Source organism: Rhinopithecus roxellana, chromosome 2, assembly GCF_007565055.1.
Source record: "Rhinopithecus roxellana isolate Shanxi Qingling chromosome 2, ASM756505v1, whole genome shotgun sequence".
Classification (NCBI taxonomy): domain Eukaryota; kingdom Metazoa; phylum Chordata; class Mammalia; order Primates; family Cercopithecidae; genus Rhinopithecus; species Rhinopithecus roxellana.
The window spans coordinates 40876278-40895891 of NC_044550.1; the positions used below are offsets into that span (position 1 = coordinate 40876278).

The window sequence follows — 19614 nt, forward strand, 5'->3', positions numbered from 1 at the left end:
TTTTCCATAATGGTTGAACTAGTTTACAATCCCACCAACAGTGTAAAAGTGTTCCTATTTCTCCACATCCTCTCCAACACCTGTTGTTTCCTGACTTCTTAATGATTGCCATTCTAACTGGTGTGAGATGGTATCTCATTGTGGTTTTGATTTGCATTTCTCTGATGGCCAGTGATGATGAGCATTTTTTCATGTGTCTGTTGGCTGTATGAATATCTTCTTTTGAGAAATGTCTGTTCATATCCTTTCCCCACTTTTTGATGGGGTTGTTTGTTTTTTCTGGTATATTTGTTTGAGTTCTTTGTAGATTCTGGAAATTAGCCCTTTGTCAGATGAGTAGGTTGCAAAAATTTTCTCCCATTCTGTAGGTTGCCTGTTCACTCTGATGGTAGTTTCTTTTGCTGTGCAGAAGCTCTTTAGTTTAATGAGATCCCATTTGTCAATTTTGGCTTTTGCTGCCGTTGCTTTTGGTGTTTTAGACATGAAGTCCTTGCCCATGCCTATGTCCTGAATGGTACTACCTAGGTTTTCTTCTAGGGTTTTTATGGTATTAGGTCTAACATTTAAGTCTCTAATCCATCTTGAATTAATCTTCATATAAGGAGTAAGGAAAGGATCCAGTTTCAGCTTTCTACTTATGGCTAGCCAATTTTCCCAACACCATTTATTAAATAGGGAATCCTTTCCCCATTTCTTGTTTCTGTCAGGTTTGTCAAAGATCAGATGGCTGTAGATGTGTGGTATTATTTCTGAGGACTCTGTTCTGTTCCATTGGTCTATATCTCTGTTATGGTACCAGTACCATGCTGTTTTGGTTACTGTGGCCTTGTAGTATAGTTTGAAGTCAGGTAGCGTGATGCCTCCAGCTTTGTTCTTTTGACTTAGAATTGCCTTGGCAATGCGGGCTCTTTTTTGGTTCCATATGAACTTTAAAGCAGTTTTTTCCAATTCTGTGAAGAAACTCATTGGTAGCTTGATGGGGATGGCATTGAATCTATAAATAACCTTGGGCAGTATGGCCATTTTCACGATCTTGATTCTTCCTATCCATGAGCATGGTATGTTCTTCCATTTGTTAGTGTCCTCTTTTATTTCACTGAGCAGTGGTTTGTAGTTCTCCTTGAAGAGGTCCTTTACATCCCTTGTAAGTTGGATTCCTAGGTATTTTATTCTCTTTGAAGCAATTGTGAATGGAAGTTCATTCCTGATTTGGCTCTCTGTTTGTCTGTTACTGGTGTATAAGAATGCTTGTGATTTTTGCACATTGATTTTGTATGCTGAGACTTTGCTGAAGTTTCTTATCAGCTTAAGGAGATTTTGGGCTGAGACAATGGGGTTTTCTGAATATACAATCATGTCATCTGCAAACAGGGACAATTTGACTTCTTCTTTTGCTAACTGGATACCCTTTCTTTCTTTCTCTTGCCTGATTGCCCTAGCCAGAACTTCCAACACTGTGTTGAATAGGAGTGGTGAGAGAGGGCATCCCTGTCTTGTGCCAGTTTTCAAAGGGAATTTTTCCAGTTTTTGCCCATTCAGTATGATATTGGCTGTGGGTTTGTCATAAATAGCTCTTATTATTTTGAGGTACGTTCCATGAATACCGAATTTATTGAGCGTTTTTAGCATGAAGGGCTGTTGAATTTTGTTGAAGGCCTTTTCTGCATCTATTAAGATAATCATGTGGTTCTTGTCTTTGGTTCTGTTTATATGCTGGATTACGTTTATTGATTTGTGAATGTTGAACCAGCCTTGCATCCCAGGGTTGAAGCCCACTTGATCATGGTGGATAAGCTTTTTGATGTGCTGCTGAATGCGGTTTGCCAGTATTTTATTGAGGATTTTTGCATCGATGTTCATCAGGGATATTGGTCTAAAATTCTCTTTTTTTGTTGTGTCTCTGCCAGGCTTTGGTATCAGGATGATGTTGGCCTCATAAAATGAGTTAGGGAGGATTCCCTCTTTTTCAATTGATTGGAGTAGTTTCAGAAGGAATGGTACCAGCTCCTCTTTGTACCTCTGGTAGAATTCAGCTGTGAATCCATCTGGTCCTGGACTTTTTTTGGTGGGTAGGCTATTAATTGTTGCCTCAATTTCAGAGCCTGCTATTGGTCTATTCAGGAATTCAACTTCTTCCTGGTTTAGTCTTGGAAGAGTATAAGTGTCCAGGAAATTATCCATTTCTTCTAGATTTTCTAGTTGATTTGCGTAGAGGTGTTTATAGTATTCTCTGATGGTAGTTTGTATTTCTGTGGGGTCCGTGGTGATATCCCCTTTATCATTTTTTATTGCGTCTATTTGATTCTTCTCTCTTTTCTTTTGTATTAGTCTTGCTAGCGGTCTGTCAATTTTGTTGATTTTTTCAAAAAACCAACTCCTGGATTGATTTTTTTGGAGGGTTTTTTGTGTCTCTATCTCCATCAGTTCTGCTCTGATCTTAGTTATTTCTTGCCTTCTGCTAGCTTTTGAATATGTTTGCTCTTGCTTCTCTAGTTCTTTTAATTGTGATGTTAGACTGTCAATTTTAGATCTTTCCAGCTTTCTCTTGTGGGCATTTAGTGCTATAAATTTCCCTCTACACACTGCTTTAAATGTGTCCCAGAGATTCTGGTATGTTGTATCTTTGTTCTCATTGGTTTCAAAGAACATCTTTATTTCTGCCTTCATTTTGTTATGTACCCAGTAGTCATTCAGGAGCAGGTTGTTCAGTTTCCATGTAGTTGAGCGGTTTTGATTGAGTTTCTTAGTCCTGAGTTCTAGTTTGATTGCACTGTGGTCTGAGAGACAGTTTGTTATCATTTCTGTTCTTTTACATTTGCTGAGGAGTGCTTTACTTCCAATAATTGTGGTCAATTTTTGAATAAGTGCGATGTGGTGCTGAGAAGAATGTATATTCTGTTGATTTGGGGTGGAGAGTTCTATAGATGTCTATTAGGTCTGCTTGGTGCAGAGATGAGTTCAATTACTGGATATCCTTGTTAACTTTCTGTCTCGTTGATCTGTCTAATGTTGACAGTGGAGTGTTGAAGTCTCCCATTATTATTGTATGGGAGTCTAAGTCTCTTTGTAAGTCTCTAAGGACTTGCTTTATGAATCTGGGTGCTCCTGTATTGGGTGCATATATATTTAGGATAGTTAGCTCTTCCTTTTGAATTGATCCCTTTCCCATTATGTAATGGCCTTCTTTGTCTCTTTTGATCTTTGAGGGTTTAAAGTCTGTTTTATCAGAGACTAGGATTGCAACCCCTGCTTTTTTTTGTTCTCCGTTTGCTTGGTAGATCTTCCTCCATCCCTTTATTTTGAGCCTATGTATGTCTCTGCGTGTGAGATGGGTCTCCTGAATACAGGAGAAGACTGATGGGTCTTGACTCTTTATCCAGTTTGCCAGTCTGTGTCTTTTAATTGGAGCATTTAGTCCATTTACATTTAAGGTTAATATTGTTATGTGTGAACTTGATCCTGCCATTATGATCTTAACTGGTTTTTTTGCTCGTTATTTGATGCAGTTTCTTCCTAGCCTCGATGGTCTTTACATTTTGGCATGTTTTTGCAATGGCTGGTACCGGTTGTTCCTTTCCATGTTTAGGGCTTCCTTCAGGGTCTCTTGTAAGGCAGGCCTGGAGGTAACAAAATCTCTAAGCATTTGCTTATCTGTAAAGGATTTTATTTCTCCTTCACTGATGAAACTTAGTTTGGCTGGATATGAAATTCTGGGTTTAAAATTCTTTTCTTTAAGAATGTTGAATATTGGCCCCCACTGTCTTCTGGCTTGTAGAGTTTCTGCCGAGAGGTCTGCTGTTAGTCTGATGGGCTTCCCTTTGTGGGTAACCCGACCTTTCTCTCTGTCTGCCCTTAAGATTTTTTCCTTCATTTCAACTTTGGTGAATCTGGCAAGTATGTGTCTTGGAGTTGCTCTTCTCGAGGAGTATCTTTGTGGCGTTCTCTGTATTTCCTGAATTTGAATGTTGGCCTGCCCTACTAGGTTAGGGAAGTTCTCCTGGATGATATCCTGAAGAGTGTTTTCCAACTTGGTTCCATTTTCCCCCTCACTTTCAGGCACCCCAATCAGACGTAGATTTGGTCTTTTTACATAATCCCATACTTCTTGCAGGCTTTGTTCATTTATTTTTCTTCTTTTTTCTTTTGGTTTCTCTTCTCGCTTCATTTCATTCATTTGCTCCTCAATCGCTGATACTCTTTCTTCCAGTTGATCGAGTCGGTTACTGAAGCTTGTGCATTTGTCACGTATTTCTCGTGTCATGGTTTTCATCTCTGTCATTTCGTTTATGATCTTCTCTGCATTAATTAGTCTAGCTGTCAATTCTTCCACTCTTTTCTCAAATTTTTAGTTTCTTTGCGCTGGGTACGTAATTCCTCCTTTAGCTCTGAGAAGTTTGATGGACTGAAGCCTTCTTCTCTCATCTCGTCAAAGTCATTCTCTGACCAGCTTTGATCCGTTGCTGGCGATGAGCTGCGCTCCTTTGCAGGGGGAGATGCGCTCTTATTTTTTGAATTTCCAGCTTTTCTGCCCTGCTTCTTCCCCATCTTTGTGGTTTTATCTGCCTCTGGTCTTTGATGATGGTGACGTACTGATGGGGTTTTGGTATAGGTGTTCTTCCTGTTTGATAGTTTTCCTTCTAATAGTCAGGACCCTCAGCTGTAGGTCTGTTGGAGATTGCTTGAGGTCCACTCCAGACCCTGTTTGCCTGGGTATCAGCAGCAGAGGTTGCAGATGATAGAATATTGCTGAACAGCGAGTGTACCTGTCTGATTCTTACTTTGGGAGCTTCCTCTCAGGGGTGTACTCCACCCTGTGAGGTGTGGGGTGTCAGACTGCCCCTAGTGGGGGATGTCTCCCAGTTAGGCTACTCAGGGGTCAGGGACCCTTGAGCAGGCAGTCTGTCCGTTCTCAGATCTCAACCTCCGTGTTGGGAGATCCACTGCTCTCTTCAAAGCTGTCAGACAGAGTCGTTCGGGTCTGCACAGGCCTCTGCTGCTTTCCCTGTTGTTTTTTTAGCTGCACCCTGTCCCCAGAGGTGGAGTCTACAGAGACAGGCATGTTTCCTTGAGCTGCTGTGAGCTCCACCCAGTTCGAGCTTCCCAGCGGCTTTGTTTACCTACTTAAGCCTCAGCAATGGCGGGCTCCCCTCCCCCAGTCTCACTGCTGCCTTGCGGTTAGATTGCAGACTGCTGTGCTAGCAATGAGGGAGGCTCCGTGGCTGTGGGACCCTCCCGGCCAGGTGTGGGCATAATCTCCTGGTGTGCCCGTTTGCTTAAAGCGCAGTATTGGGGTGGGAATTATCCGATTTTCCAGGTGTTGTGTGTCTCAGTTCCCCTGGCTAGGAAAAGGGATTCCCTTCCCCCTTGCGCTTCCCAGGTGAGGCAATGCCTCGCCCTGCTTCCGCTCTCGCTGGTCGGGCTGCAGCAGCTGACCAGCACCGATTGTCCGGCACTCCCCAGTGAGATGACCCCAGTACCTCAGTCGAAAATGCAGAAATCAGCGGTCTTCTGTGTCGCTCGCGCCGGGAGTTGGAGACTGGAGCTGTTCCTATTCGGCCATCTTGCTCCGCCCCTGATCTGTATCTCTTTTAAGGACACTAGTCCCATTCCTGAAGGCTCTGCACTCAGGATGTAATTATGTCCCAAATTCACTACCTCCTGATCCCATCACATTGGGGTTTAAGTTTCCAGAATATGAATTTTCAGGGGGCACATTAATTTCTAACAATGGCTGAATCTCAAAGTTTGAAGGCCTTACACTGTTTATTTTAGTTGCTCAAAAAACCAGGTCACTGCCAGGATGCTACCTATGTATAAAGTATGAAATTTGACACGTTTGAATATGGAAGTCAGCATGATTGAGAGATTTATCCTCTTTTACTTTCTTAATCTTGATGCTTGTTTAACATATGATTTTGAGGGGAATAGGGATTTAACTTTTTGTTTTCTTTGATTTTTCAATCAGATTGAGTAGTTTGTTGTCCTAAACATGTGACCTTTAAAGAGGCATACATATAGCCTAGGTATTTTTTAGTGTAGGTGATCATCTTTTTGAGACAGAGTCTTGCTCTGTCACCCAGGCTGGAGTGCAGTGGCGCAATCTCGGCTCACTGCAAGCTCTGCCTCCCGGGTTCACGCCATTCTCCTGCCTCAGTCTCCCGAGTAGCTGGGACTACAGGCGCCCGCAACCACACTCAGCTAATTTTTTGTATTTTTTGTAAAGATGAGGTTTCACCGTGTTAGCCAGAGTGGTCTCGATCTCCTGACCTCGTGATCCACCCGCCTCAGCCTCCCAAAGTGCTAGGATTACAGGCGTGAGCCACTGCGCTCAGCCTGTAGGTGATAATCTTTACAGTGGCTCTAGAATTTTCATAAGCCAGTAAATAATAAGGAAAAACGAAAGAAATCTGTTCCTGTATTACAAGGGTCCCCAACCTTTTTGACACCAAGGACTGGTTCAGAAAGACGATTTTTCTTCCACAGAAATTGGTCTTGGCAGTGGGAGTTGGCATTAGATTTTCGTAAGAAGCACACAACCTAGATTTCTCACATGCACAGTTCACAATAAGGCTCATGTTCCTGAGAGAATCTAATGCTGCTGCTGATCTAACAGGAGTCGGAGCTCAGGCGGTAACACTCACTGGCCTGCTGCTTACCTCCTGCTGTGTGAGCCCATTCCTAACAGGCCACTGCCAGTAGCGGTCCCTGTCCTGGGTTTTGGGGACACCTGCTGTATTAGTTTTCAGTTGCTGCTCTAACAAATTACCGCTATAGGTCACTGAGAAATGGGTCATCAAGCTATTTTGTTTTATGAACATCGTAAGGTGATATAGCCTACTATGAGCCTAGGCTATATAGGATACCTTGTTGCTTCCGTACTTCATACCTGTACAGCGTGTTTCTGTGCTGAATACTGTAGACAGTTGTATTTGTGTATTTAAATGTATAAAAAGTTCAATAAAAATACGGCATAAAAGATAAATAGTACACTTATAGGGCACTTACCGTAAATGGAGCTTGCAGGACTGGAAGTGGCCCTGGATGAGTCAGTGAGTGAGTGCTGAGTAAATGTGAAGGCCTAGGACATTACTGTACACTCCCGTAGACTATAAATACTGTAGACTTAGGCCACACTAAATTCGTAAACAAAAGTTTTCTTTCTTCAGTAATAAACCTCATCTAACTAACATTTTCACTTTATATCCTTTTTTTATTGTTAACTTTTAGACTCTTTTGTAATATTTAAAACTTAACCATACTGTTCAGCTGTACAAAAATATTTTATTTCCTTTTTCTATAAGTTTTTTTCTATTTTTTTTTTAACTTTTAAAACTTTTTTGTTAAAAACTAAGACGCAAACAACAAATCACCCTTGTGATACACGAGATTAGGATCATTAATCAGTGTCTTCCACTACCACATCTTGTCCCACTGTAAGGTCTTTGGGAACAATAACACACATGGAGCTGTCATCTCCTGTAATAACATTGCTTTCTTCTGGAATACCTCCTGAGGGACCTGCCTGAGACTGCTTCACAGTTAACTTTTTTTTATATAAGTAGTTAGAGTACACTCTAAGTTAGTGGATAAAAGTATAGTAAATACATAAACCAGTGGCATAGTTGTTTATTATCATTACCAAGTGTTTTGTACTGCACAAAATTGTGTTATACTTTATTTTTTATTTCAGTAGGGTTTGGGGAACAAGTAGTGTTTAGTTACATAGATAATTTCTTTTTTTTTTTTTTCTTTCATTGAGATAGTCTCCCTCTGTCACCCAGGCTGGAGTGGCACAGTATCGGCTCACTGCAGCCTCTGCCTCTCGGGTTCAAGCAATTCTCGTGCCTCAGCCTCTCTAGCTGGGATTACAGGATGTATTAGTCCTTTCTCACACTGCTATAAAGAACTGCCCAAGACTGGGTAATTTTTAAAGGAAAGAGGTTTAATTGACTCACAGTTCTGTGGGGCTGGGGGTGCCTCAGGAAACTTACAATTATGGCAGAAAGGGAAGCAAACATGTCCTTCTTCACATGGTGGCAACAAGGAGAATTGGCACGCAAGGGGGAAAAGCATCAGATCCCGTGAGAACTCACTCTTACGAGAACAGCATGAGGGTAACTGCCGCCATGATTCAACTACCTCCCACTGGGTCCTTCCCATGACATGTGGGGATTATGGCAACTATAGCTCAAGGTGAGTTTTGGGTGGGGAGACAAAGCCAAACCATATTACAGGGGATAATTTATTTAGTGGTGATTTCTGAGATTTTGGTGCACCTATCACCTGAACAGTGTACCCTGTACCCACCGTGTAGTCTTCTATCCCTCTCCTCCCACCTTTCCCCCTGAGTCCTCAAAGTCCATTGTATCATTCTTATGCTTTTGAATCCTCATAGCTTAGCTCCCACTTACAAGTGAGAACATACGATGTTTGGTTTTCCATTTCTGGGTTACTTTATTAGAATGATGGTCTCCAACTCCATGCAGATTACTGCAAATGCCATCCCTTATTTCATTCCTTTTTATGGTTGAGTAGTATTCCATGGTACATGTATACCACATTATCTGCTCGTTGATTAATGGGCATTTGGGTTGGTTCCATATTTTTGCAGTCGCAAATTATGCTGCTATAAACATACAGGTGCAAGTGTCTTTTTCATATAATGAGTCACTTTTCTTCTGAGTAGGTACCCAGTAGTGGGATTACTGGATCAAATGGTAGATCAACTTTTAGCTCTACTAACGTTTTCCATAGCGGTTGTACTAGTTTACATTCCTACCTGCAGTGTAAAATTGTTCCCTTTTCACTGCATCCAGGCCAACATCTGCTATTTTTTGATTACGGCCATTCTTGCAGGAATGAGGTGGTATCTCATTGTGGTTTCGATTTGCATTTTCCTGATCATTAGTTATTGTTGAGCATTTTTTTGTATGCTTCTTGGCCATTTCTATATCTTCTTTTGAGAATTGTCTATTCATGTCCTTAGCCCACCTTTTGATGGGAGTGTTTTTTTCTTGCTGATTTGTTTGAGTTCCATGTAGATTCTGGATATTATTCCATTGTTGGATGGACAGTTTGTGAATATTTTCTTTCACTCTGTGGGTTGTCTGTTTACTCTGCTGTTGCCAGTTTACCGATTATTTCTTTGGCTTTGCAGAAGCTTTTTAGTTTAATTAGGTCCCATCTATTTTGTTTTTGTTGTGTTTGCTTTTAGATTCTTGATCATGAAGTCTTTCCCTAAGCCAATGTCTAGAAGGGGTTTTCTGATGTTATCTTCAAGAATTTTTATGGCTTCAGGTCTTAGATTCAAGTCTTTGATCCATCTTGAGTTGATTTGGTATAAGGTGGCAGATGAGGATCCAGTTTCATTTTTCTACCTGTGCCTTACTGATTATCCCAGCACCATTTGTTGAATAGGGTGTCCCTTCCCTACTTAATGTTTTTGTTTGCTTTGTTGAAGATCAGTTGGCTATAAGTATTTGACTTTACTTCTGGGCTCTCTATTCACTTCCGTGGTCTATGTGCCTATTATCATTTCAGTACTGTGCTGTTTTGGTAACTATATAGTACAGTTTGAAGTCAGGTAATGTGATGCCTGCAGATTTGTTCTTTTTGCTTAGTCTTCCCTTTGGCTATGCAGGCTCTTTTTTGGTTCCATATGAATTTTAGGATTGCTTTTTCTAGTTTTGTGAAGAATGATGATGGTATTTTGATCGGAATTGCATTGAATTTGAAAATCTGAAGATTGCTTTTGGCAGTATGTCATTTTCACAATATTGGTTCTACCCATCCATAAGCATGGGATGTGTTTTCATTTGTTTATGTCATCTATGATTTCTCACCTCTTTGGTTAGGTATATTCCAAATTATTATTATTATTATCACTATTATTTGCAGCTATTATAAAAGGAGTTGAGTTCTTGATTTGTTTCTCAGCTTGATTGCTGCTGGTGATTTGTGAGCTATTGATTTGTGTACATTGATTTTGTATCCTGAAAGTTTACTGAATTCACTTGCCAGATCTAGGAGCTTTTTGGATGAGTCTAGGGTTTTCTAGGTATATGATCATATCATTGGCAAACAGCAACAGTTTGACTACCTCTTTTCTAATTTGGATACCCTTTATTTCCTTCTTTTGTCCAATTGCTCTGGCCAGGACTTCCAGTACTATATTGAATACAAGTGGTGAAAGTGGGCAACCTTGTCTTGTTTCTGTTCTCAGGAGAAATACTTTCAACTTTTCCTTGTTCAGTATGATGCTGGCTGTAGGTTTATCACAAACGGCTTTTATTACTTTGAGTTATATTCCTTCTATGCCAATTTTGCTGAGGGTTTTAGTCATAAAGCAGTGCCTGATATTGGCAAATGCCTTTTCTGCATCTATTGAGCTGATCATGTGATTTTTGGTTTTAATTCTGTTATGTTTAATTCTGTTATGTGGTGTATCACATCTATTGACTTACATATTACAGACATCTCTCTGTCTTTTGGAATCATTTCATTGGATTGGCACCAATTCTTCTTTGAATGTCTGATAGAATTCAGCTGTGAATCTATCTGGTCCTGGAATTTTTTGTTGTTGACAATTCTTTTATTACCCTTTCACTCTTACTACTTATTGGTCTATTTAGAGTTTCTATTTCTTCCTGGTTTAATCTAAGAGGGTTGTATATTTCCAGGAATTTAGCTCTCTTTCTGATAGATAAATTGAATGTCTGATAGAATTCAGCTGCGAACCCATCTGGTCCTGGAATTTTTTTTTTCTTTTTTTGAGACAGGGTTTGCTCTTGTTGCCCAGGCTGGAGTGCAGTGGTGCAATTTCAGCTCACTGTAACCTCCACCTCCCAGATTCAAGTGATTATCCTGCCTCAGCCTCCCAAGTAGCTGGGATTACAGGCATGCACCACCACACCCGGCTAATTTTATGTTTTTAGTAGAGATGGGGTTTTGCCATGTTGGCCAGGCAGGTTTTGAACCCCTGACCTCAGGCAATCCACGTGCCTCAGCCTCCCAAAGTGTTGGGATTACAGGCGTCAGCCACTGTACCCGGCCTGGACGGTTTGTGGTTGTCGACAATTCTTTTATTACCATTTCAATATCATTGCTTGTTATTGGTATTTTCAGAGTTTCTTTTTCTTCCTGGTTTAATCTAGGAGGGTTGTATATTTCCAGGAATTTATCTGTCTCATCTAGTTCTGGTTTGTATACATAAAGGTGTTCATACGAGCCTTGAATGATCTTTTGTCTTTCTGTGGTATCGGTTGTGGTATCTCCTATTTTGTTTCTAATTGAGTTTATTTGGATCTTCTGTCTTCTTTGTTAACCTCGCTAATGGTCTATCAATTTTGATTATATTTTCATTTAGTTCTACCAAATGGCCTGATCTTTGTTATTTCTTTTCATCTGCTGGGTTTAGGTTTTGTTTGTTGTTCTTTCTCTAGTTCTTGTTAGTTCTAGTTCCTTGAGGTGTGACTTTAGATTGTGTATTTGTGTTCTTTCAGACTTTTTGAAGTAGGCATTTAATGCTATGAACTTTCCTGTTAGCACTGTTTTTGCTGTATCTTAGAGGTTTTGATAGGTTGTGTCACTATCGTTGTTCAGTTCAAATAATTTTTCAATTTTCATCTTTATTTCATTGTTGATCCAACAATCATTCAGGAGCAGATTATTGAATTTCCATCTATTTGCTTGGTTGTGAGGGTTCATTTTGGAAATTGACTTCCAATTTTATTCGACTGTGGTCTGAGAGAGTACTTGATATAATTTTTGTTTTCTTAAATTTATTGAGACTTTATTTGTGGTCTCGCTCATACAGTCTATCTTGGAGAATGTTCCATGAGCTGATGAATAGAATGTATATTCTGCAGTTGTTGGGTAGAATGTTCTGTAAATATCTGTTAAGTCCATTTGTTCCAGTGTATACTTTAAGTCCGTTGTTTCTATGTTGACTTTCTGTCTTGATGACCTGTTCACTGCTGTCAGTGGGGGTATTGAAGACCCTCACTGTAAGTGTGTTGCCATCTATCTCATTTCTTAGGCCTAGTAGAAATTGTCTTATAAATTTGGGAACTCTGGTGTTAGGTGCATATATATTTAGGATTGTGATATTTTCCTGTTGGACTAGTCCATTTCTTATATAATGGCCTTTTTTGTCTTTTTAACTGTTGTTGCTTTAAAGTCTGTTTTGTCTGATATAAGAATAGCTACTCTTGCTCTCTTTTGGTGTCCATTTGCATGGAATATCTTTTACTACTTCTTTACCTTAAACTTATGTGAATCCTTATGTGTTAAGTGAGTCTTTTGAGGACAGCAGGTACTTGGTTGGTGCATGCTTATCCATTCTGCCATTCTGTGTCTTTTAAGTGGAGCATTTAAGCCATTTATATGCAATGTTAGTATTGAGATGTTAGTATTCATTGTACTAGTTGTGGCCTGAATATTTTGGGTGGGTGTGTGTGTGTGTGTGTGTGTGTGTGTGTGTGTGTGTGTTTTATAGACCCTGGGAGATTTATCCTTTAAGGAGATTCTATTTTGGTATATTTTGAGTTTTTGTTTCAAGATTTAGAACTCCTTTTAGCAGTTGTAGTGCTGGCTTGTTAGTGGGGATTTCTGTCACCATTTGTTTGTCTGAAAAAGACTTGATCTTTCCTTCATTTATGAAGCTTAGTTTTGCTGGATACTAAAATTCTTGGCTGATAATTGTTTTATTTAAGGAAGATAAAAATAGGACCTCAGTCCCATCTAGCTTGTAGGGTTTCTGCTGAGAAATCTGCTGTTAATCTGATAGGTTTTTTTTTAAAATAGGTTACCTGATGCTTTTGCCTCACAGCTCTTGAGATTCTTTGCTTTGTCTTGACTTTAGATAACCTAATGACTGTGTGGCCAGGTGATGATCTTTCTGCAATGAATTTTCCAGGTGCTCTTTGAACTTCTTGTATTTGAATGTCTAGATTGCTAGCAAGGCCAGGGAAGTTATCCTTAATTATTTCCTCAATTTTTCCAAACTTTTACATTTCTCTTCTTCCTCAGAAACACCAGTTATTCTTATGTTTGGTTGTTTAACGTAATCCCAAACTTCTTCAAGGCTTTGTTCATTTTTTTTAACTTTATTTTTAATTTGTCTTTGATTGGGTTAATTCAAAAGCCTTGTTTTTGAGCTCAGAAGTTCTTCTACTTGTTTGATTCTGTTGTTAAAACTTTCTAATGTATTTTGCATTTCTCTAAGTGTGCCTTTCATTTCCAGAAGTTGTGATTGTTTTTTATTTATGCTATCTATTTCTCTGGAGATTTTGTCATCCAAGTCTTGTATTTTTTTAAAAAAAAATTCTTTAAGTTGGTTTTCACCTTTCTCTGGTGCCTCCTTGAGTAATGTAATAATCAACCTTCTGAATTATTTTTCTGGCAATCAGAGATTTATTTGTTTGGATCCATTGCTCAGGAGCTAGTATGGTCTTTTGGGGGTGTTAAAGAACCTTGCTTTGTCATAGTACCAGAATTGTTTTTCTGATTTCTTCTCATTTGGGTAGACTATGTCAGAGGAAACATCTGGAGGTCAAGCGCTACAATTCAGAATCATTTGTCTCATGGAGTGATCCCTTGATGTGGTGTTCTCCTTCCCCTAGGGATTATATTTCCTGAGAGGCAGTTTGAAGTAATTGCTATTGCTTTTCTGTGTCTAGCCACCCAACAGAGCTATGGGGCTCCAGGCTGGTACTGGGAAGTGCCTGCAAAGAGTCTTGTGATATGATCTGTCTTCAGGTCTCTCAACCATGGATCTCAGCACCTCCTCTGGTGGAGGTAGCAGGGGAGTGAAGCAGACTCTGTGAGGGTCTTTGGTTGTAGTTTTGTTTAGTGTGCTGGTTTTCTTTAATATTGGTTGTGCTAGCAGGTGGCTGGCCACCAGCCAGGAGGTGGTACTTTGAAGAGAGCATCTGCTGATACAAGGTTGCCTGGATAAGTATTCAGTTTTCTCAGGTGATGGGTGGGGCCTTAGAGCTCCTGTCTTAGGCTACAGGGCAGTTAGAGAAAGACCATCAGGTGGAGGTAGGATTCATTAGGTGTGTTTGAGTTCAGACTCTCCTTGGGCTGAGCTTCTTGTGACCACTTTAGAGGATGAGAGTATGGTTCCCAGGCCACTGGAGTTATGTTCCCAAGGGGATTATGGCTGTCTCCACTGCATCATACTGGTCACCAAGGAAGTGGGGGAAGCCGGCAGACTGGCCTCACCCAGCTCCTATGCAGCCAGGCTAGGCCAGTTTCACTCCCACTGTGCCCCACCAAACCAAGTTTGTATCCAGGCAACCAGTGAGCAGGACTGACATTTTGCGCCAGGCTACAAGCCTCCCTGCTGAGAAAGGAAGCTGGACCTTCAGGCCCTGCCCCTTGCTGCCTACCCTGGCTTGTATTTGAACTTCCTATTCGCCCTTCCCCCAATTCTGCCCAGGAAAATTCACGCTTGGTCAAAATTATTTAAAGTTCAGCTGGAAGTTTCCTTCTTTTGTGGTCCTTCCCCAATTCCACTGGCAGCCCTCCCCAAGCTACCCTGTGAGAGAAAGTCAGAAATGGTTTCCTTGGGCTTCCTTGGAAACCAGGAGTACTTACAGGGCTCTTCCCACCTCTGCTTCTACTATTATATTTCCCTTGGCTCTCTCAATTCCTTTCAGCTCTAGGTAAGGTTAAATCCTTCTCTCATGACCTGGATTTTCAGATTCCCCAGTAAGGATGTGTTTGGAGGCAGACTTTTCCCCCTTTCACACTTTGGGCACTCATGGTTTTTCAGCTGTCTCATGGAGTTTGCAGCGGCAAGCCATTTCTTTCAAAGAGTCTGTGAATTCTTTCAGTTTTCTTGGTATGTTCCTGCGATAGTTCTTAGAGCAAAAAAGTTCATGATGTGAGTTTCCGCACGCTCTTCTGTCCATCTGAGTGGGAGCTGCAAGTTAGTCATACCTTCTGTCCTCCACTTTTTCCTGTGTGTGCTATACTTTAATGTGACTGGCAGTGCAGTCATCAGCATCACCACAAACATATGAGTAATGCTTTTCACTAGGACATCATGATGGCTGTGAAGTCACTAGGCAATACAATTTTTTAGTGCCGTTGTAACCTTATAGGACCACTATCATGTGTGCAGTTTGTTGTTGACTGAAACATTGTTAGGCAGTGCATGACTGTTACACAAATGTAATGGCTTAAAACAATACTCTTCTATTATCTATCGCACCGTTATGTAGAGAGAACCATGAGCTTGACCAGGTATTCTGTTTAGAGTATTACAAGACTGGAATCAAGATGTTGATAGGTTTGTATTTCTTTCTGGAGGCTGTAAGGACGAATCTGCTTCCAGTCTGCTTCCAATCTTATTCAGATTGTTGGCAGAATTCAGTTTCAAGTGGTTGTAGGACTGAGGTTCCCATTTCCTCACTGGCTGTTCGCCAGGGTGTCATTCTTAGTTTCTAGAAATAACTCATGTTTCTTGGCATGTGGCCCCACATCTTTAGTACCAGCAACAGTGCAAGTCCTTTTCATGCTTCAAATTTCTGTGACTGTTCCTTCTGCTTCATTTCTCCTCTGCCTCCAGCAGGAGAAAGTACTCTATTTTTAAGGGCTTAATGTGATTAGATTGGGCCAACCTACATTATCAAAGATAATCTCCCCATCTCAAGGTCTCTTTTGCCATGAAATGTAATGTATTTACAAGTTCTGGAGATTAAAGCAGGCACATTTGTGGGGAATTGTTATTCTTCCCACTACATTTTAAGGTTCCTTTGGAGTATTGTCATGATTCAATTTTGAATGAGATTTTTATTTTTATTTTTACAGGTTTTTTATGTTAACTTTGGTGACCTTTTGTGTACTTTACACGAAACACCTTATATAATAAGTACTGGGGATTCGTTCTATGTTCCTTCAGGTAAGTATAATTAAAGACAATTTATTTCACTTAGACAACATGTATATGGTTGTTTTGGGGCACCATGGAAATGGAAGCCACAGTGGTCAAAATGAAGTGTGATATGACTGATGGATGTCGAAACAGTTTGGTACATATTTTCCTTTCATTTGATCATCAGGTAAGTGTATTAGCATTTTGTGGTGGTTTGTTTTGTTTTTGAGACAGAGTCTCCCTCTGTCACCCAGGCTGGAGTGCAGTGGCATGATCTCAGCTCAGTGCAGTCTCCACCTCCCGGGTTCATGCAATTCTTGTGCTTCAGACTCCCGAGTAGCTGGGACAACAGGCACAAACCACCACGTCTGGCTACTTTTTGTATTTTTAGTAGAGACGGGAGTTTGCTACGTTGGCCAGGCTGGTCTAAAACTCCTGACCTCAAGTGATCTGTCCACCTTGGCCTCCCAAAGTGCTATGATTACAGATGTGAGCCACCGTGCCCAACCAATTAATGTTTTGATACATGAGAACAAGAGTTGTTTACTACTGACTATAAAAATATTGGCCAGGCATGGTGGCTCACGCCTGTAATCCCAGCACTTTGGGAGGCCAAGGTGGGTGGATCACAAGGTCAGGAGATCGAGACGATCCTGGCTAACATGGTGAAACCCATCTCTACTAAAAACACAAAAAAATTACCCGGGTGTGGTGCGGGCAGCTGTAGTCCCAGCTACTCTGGAGGCTGAGGCAGGAGAATGGCATGAAACCAGGAGGTGGAGCTTGCAGTGAGTGGAGGTTGCACCACTGCACTCCAGCCTGGGGAACAGAGTGAAACTCGGTCTCAAAAAAATATGTATGTATATATTTATATATATATACATAAATATGTATATATACATAGTCAGCAGATATGTTGTATTCCAGAGTAGAATGAAAATTACCCTATGTTATCTCTAAGAAATTATGTTTTTAGAACATTATTTTAAACTGTTTAAAGAATGGTATGCTTCATCAGCTATTGAACAGCAGAAGTTATTGTAAATAGGCATTTTAATCCACTTGTCATTCATTCACTTATTCAACAAGTATGATTAAGAGACTGCTGTGAGCCAGGTGCAGTGGCTCATACCTGTAATCCCAACATTTTGAGAGGCTGAGGAGGGCTTGAGGTGAGGAGTTCGGGACCAGCCTGGGCAACATAGGGAGACCCTGTCTCTACAAAAAATGCAAAAGTTAACCAGGCATGGTGATGCACACCTACAGTCCTAGCTCTTGGGAGCCTGGGAGAGGAGGATTGCATGAGCCCAGGAGTTCAAGGTTGCAGTGAGCTATGATTGTACTACTGCACTCCAGCCTGGGTGACAGAGCAAGACTCTGTCTCAAAAACAAAAAGAAAACAAAGTGTCTATTATGTCCATGTATTGCTGCAAGATTTGGGATATATAAATGAACAAAACAGGCAAAAATCCGTGCTCTTATAGAGCTTACATTCTGTTAGGAGACAATAATAATAGCCATACTTGCATAGTCCTTAGTATGTCAGCACTGTTGTGAATACTTTCTCAATTTCTAATATATAGAAAGTCACAGTGATAGTACTCAATTCTAATAAGCCTGTCACATGTGATAATTGCGGTCCATCTGTATTTCACTTTTGCTGTTATTTGTTACCTCATTTATTTAAGAGTAGCATTTGCCTTTTTAAAATTTTGAGATTTTATTCTACTTAACATTGTACCTTTATACTTATATATATATGAGTATGTCTGGTTTAGAGGAATCCACAGCAGTTCTGTAGACCTAATAAAGATTGGTTTCAGAAAGATATTTTCTTTTCTTACACTCTTGACTGACTCATCCCTGCATTTATTACCATAACGATGTGAAATTTGTATTTCTGTTCTCTCAAGCCTCATCTGCATCACGTATCATGGTTAGCTCTTGATGTTGTAGTTCATGGAATTAAGTAAGTTACTTAGGTTAGGTGAATTGTTTTTATTTTGTGCCTTACTACAACTGTCAGGTGATGACTGTATACTTAATCAAAAGGAATGCTTCCTATGGAAATAATTTTTATTTTCTTATCACTTTACTTTTAGGTAACTATTATAACATCAAAAATCTCCTGAATGAGGAAAGTGTTCTTCTTTTTACTCAGATAAAAAGATGAAAGATCAACCAAGCTTAAATATGTGTGTATATATATGTATATGTGAAAACCAGTTTGTATAGTTGGGACATTTGTCTTTGTAATTACTTGTGATGTTTTAAAATAAAAATTTTATTCATTTTTGTGTAGACTTGTATTTGATAAACATTTCTAACTCCCATGTTTTTTCTGATTTTTCAGTGACTATACATAATAATAGCTTGTAGCGATGCCCATGTTTATGATACTATTTTTATAATTTGACAAGAATACGAAAATGAAATATAGAACATTTCTGTGTCAAAAGAGACCGATTAATATGTCTATTCATTAAAAAACATCTTTTCCAAATATGAATTTTAAATCATTAATTATTAAATAATCCAATGGGAGAAAACTGTGGTAAATGGCATATTTGTGTTAATTTCCTAAAACTGCTGTAACAAAATACCACAAAATGAGTGACTTAAAGCAACAGAAATTTATTATCTCAGTTCTAGAGGCTAGAAGCCTGAAATCAAGGTGTTGTCAGGGCTGTGATGTGTTTGAAAACCTGTAAGGGAGAATCCTTCCTTATTCCTAACTTCTGGTGGTTTACTGGCAATTTCTGGCTTTCCTTAACTTGCACTGGTAGCATTTCAATCTACTTGCATTATCACATGGTATTCTCACCTTCTGTGTCTGTGTTTGCATGACATCTCTTTAGTATATTACATGTAAATGTTTTTTCATCATGCTTTTTGGTTCATATTTTCTGTTGGAGGCAGTGTCTTTTGCCATTGCTTTCTGTATGTGGCCTCAACTTTCCCTCAATAAATAAATCTAAGCTAAAAATTCTATTCAATATTTTTGGTATGGTTAGCATATAATTATTAACTCTGGTTAATTAGAAAATTAGAAAAATCATTAAAAAAAAGTTTTTTGTTTTTGGTATGGTTTTTGGTATGGTTAGCATATAATTATCATTAACTCTGAAGAAATTGATGTTTCAGAGTAAATTATTTTTAGGTCAACTCCCTTTTCAGGTATTACATATTAAATACATTCAAAGCAACTCTGGTGTAGGACTTACGAAGAATGAAGTGTGATGGCTCTTTTTTTGTACTTTATAATTTTCTATTGTGATTTTTATTGAATCATTTTTATTTTTTTACCTTTATTTCTTTGAATATATTTGTTATGAAGTCTTATTGAAGGCTTGACTAACCAAGTATCTGGGCTCATACAGATTTAGTTTTCACTGAATGCTTTTTTTCCTTTAGTATATTTCACTTCCCTATGTTTTTACATATCTAATACTTTTTGGTTGACAGTTGGACATTTTAGGTAGCATATTGTAGCAACTCAATTTTGTCTTGTATCTAAGGGATTTGTGTTTTAAATTTAGCATTTTGACTGGACTCAAACTGTGGAATCTATCTTATATATGATGTGAAGTCTGTGCTCTGTTTTTAAATTCTTTATTTCAGTATTTATTCTTGCTTGCTAGGGGTAGTTCCTGTGTCTGCATAGCTTAGCAGTCAGCCAATCATTTGGACAAAGGTTAAGATCAAACACTTAAGTCTGTAAGCCTTCCACC

General features: G+C 39.5%; 1 protein-coding gene across 1 annotated transcript in view; it reads left to right on the top strand.

The window, feature by feature from the left end:
* The window catches only part of CENPC (centromere protein C), a 71613-nt gene extending 53429 nt beyond the window's left edge, over positions 1-18184 (top strand). Inside the window, 2 exon segments of the mRNA XM_010365541.2 lie at positions 15820-15910; positions 17986-18184. Coding sequence (XP_010363843.2) covers positions 15820-15910; positions 17986-18056 — 162 coding nt within the window. The 3' untranslated portion in view covers positions 18057-18184.
* Positions 18185-19614: the final 1430 nt, after the last annotated feature.